This window comes from Orycteropus afer, unplaced genomic scaffold, assembly GCF_000298275.1.
Source record: "Orycteropus afer afer isolate SDZICR_OR568_19922 unplaced genomic scaffold, OryAfe1.0 scaffold00006, whole genome shotgun sequence".
NCBI classification, from domain to species: Eukaryota; Metazoa; Chordata; class Mammalia; order Tubulidentata; family Orycteropodidae; genus Orycteropus; species Orycteropus afer.
The window spans coordinates 20612164-20614257 of NW_006921593.1; the positions used below are offsets into that span (position 1 = coordinate 20612164).

At 55.1% G+C, this 2094-nt stretch overlaps 1 protein-coding gene across 1 annotated transcript in view; it reads left to right on the top strand.

Moving 5' to 3' along the window:
- Nucleotides 1-45: 45 nt before the first annotated feature.
- Nucleotides 46-2094, top strand: part of HDAC4 (histone deacetylase 4) — a 79115-nt gene continuing 77066 nt past the window's right edge. The window contains exons 1-4 of the mRNA XM_007943497.1: nucleotides 46-49; nucleotides 505-568; nucleotides 768-913; nucleotides 970-1095. Coding sequence (XP_007941688.1) covers nucleotides 46-49; nucleotides 505-568; nucleotides 768-913; nucleotides 970-1095 — 340 coding nt within the window. The remainder of the gene's footprint in view (nucleotides 50-504; nucleotides 569-767; nucleotides 914-969; nucleotides 1096-2094) is intronic.

Here is a 2094-nt window from a genome sequence, read left to right on the forward strand (position 1 = left end):
GGGCGGGCGCTGGGCAGGGGCAAGGAGAGGGAGTGCGTGGGCGCCATGGGTGAGTGGCTGCTGGGGAAGCAGGGGAGTGGGTATGTGGGCACCATGGGTGGGGGTGGACAGTGTGGAAGGGGAAGGGGTAAGCAAGCAGTGAGCACTGGAGGCCCTTGCCTTGGAAGATGGGGCTGTTGTTGCTTCCGGAAGCAGTGGCAGCAGGAACGATCCCTCCTTGGTGGTGCCTCTGTGAAGGTCAGTGTCACAGGCGAAAGGCCGGGCTCTGTCTTCGTTGGGGCCACAGGTTCAACATTAACATCAGAGTAAGGATGGTCAGGATGACATTTGGTTTGCTTTAAGCAGTTTAAAGTGTATTTGGCAATGTTCCTAATATTTGAGTTTTAATGTTAATAATTAAACACTTGGATTTGTAAATGCTACGAACCCTAAAACAGGCCAGATGCAGTCTGAACCCCAACTGTGAGCTCTGGGGTGTACTTTTGCTTTGAGAGCATTTTGCAGGCACCTTCCCCCTGGCGTTAGTGGGTGAGGACAGCCAAGTAGCTGAGGAGGACCCCAGCTACAAGTGATGGGTAGCCAGCTGTCATGTTTGCCCTTTGACCCTCATGTTTGACTTAGTATCACAAGGACTGGTGTCACCTGGTGCCTTCTGAGGAACAGGTGGATCTAATGTTCCTCGGTTTGCCAGTTGTCCCCCTTTGGACACTGAGAGGGATACACCTATTGGGACAAAGGTGCCCTCCACCCTCTGGCATCTGCCCTAGCTGCTGGGGAGCCGTGCCTCGGCCTCAGGCAGGCAGCAGGGACCGTGGCTGCGTGACAAGGCTTGAGGCCCAGGTACCTGCCACAGAGCTGGACCAGCGGCGGCACTGCTGCCCCCCCGAGCATCCCCCCCAGGAGACAACCTGCGGTGCGTGGCTCAGTGCATGTGTGCTGCCTGCCTCTGGCCGCTCTGGGCCCCCCTAGGGCCTAGTCAGTGGATGGTGCAGCCGTTCACCCCTCATGGCGTCTGTCCACTGCAGAACCAGACGCGCGTCCGGATGCTTCTCCTGAACCTAGAGTGCGGGCAGGGCCCCCCGCCAGTGCTCGGGAGTGAGACTGGACGACTTTTCCCAGATCTTCATGGAGAGAAGGGGACTTGACACCATTGCTTCCCTCGGGTTCACAGGCCAGAAGCACAGGCAGTAGCCCCTCACAGAGGCCACATGCCAGGCATCTCCTCACTGAAGGCCACCTGCACTGCAGAGTCCTGTAACCGTGGGCACAGGCCAGGAGCGTGTGGAGCTGTACTCGTCGCCGGGACTTCTGTGCAGTTTATGAGACTGTTGTCTGGTATCTGCAGTTCTCAGTCTTTCTTAGTAAAATACTTTCTACTTACCCTTAAAGGATTTTAAAAACCTCGCTCCTTAAAATTCTTAATATTGAGTTGGTACAAAAGAGTCAGTGGTTGCCTTTGAATCATGGTATTGGCAAAGAATACTAAGTAGATTGTGGATGCCAAAGAACGGAGTCTGTCCTGGAGGAACCACGGCCGGAATGCTCCTTAGAAAAGAATGAAGAGTCTGTCCTGGAGGAACCGCACCCGGAACGCTCTTCGACGCGTGGATGGGGAGGCTTCATGTCACCTGCTTTGGTCCCTGTATCAGGAGGGACCGTCCTGGTGGAGGATATCTTGCTTGGCAAAGTAGAGGGTCAGTGAGAGAGAGGAAGCTCCTCACCAGGCTGCTACCGCAGTGGCTGTACCAATGATGGTGAGGGTGACGCGGGGCCAGGCACTGTTCCCTGCTGTTGTACCCGTCATTTGAGTCTGAACCAACCCAGTGGCACCTAACAAAAACAGCATAGAGGAATGTTTATAAATTATAGCTAAGGTATAAAGAGGGAGCTGGGGTGGCACAGTGATTAAAGCAGTCGGCTGCCAACAGAAAGGTAGGTGGTTTGAACCTACCAGCTGCTCCGCGGGAGAAAGATGAGGAAGTCTGCCTCCCCGAAGACTGGCAGCCTTGGAGACAGTTCCACTCTGTCCTCTAGGGGCGCTGTGGGTCAGAATGGACTCTAGGGCAGTGGGTGTGGTTTGGGCTTTGCTTCTGT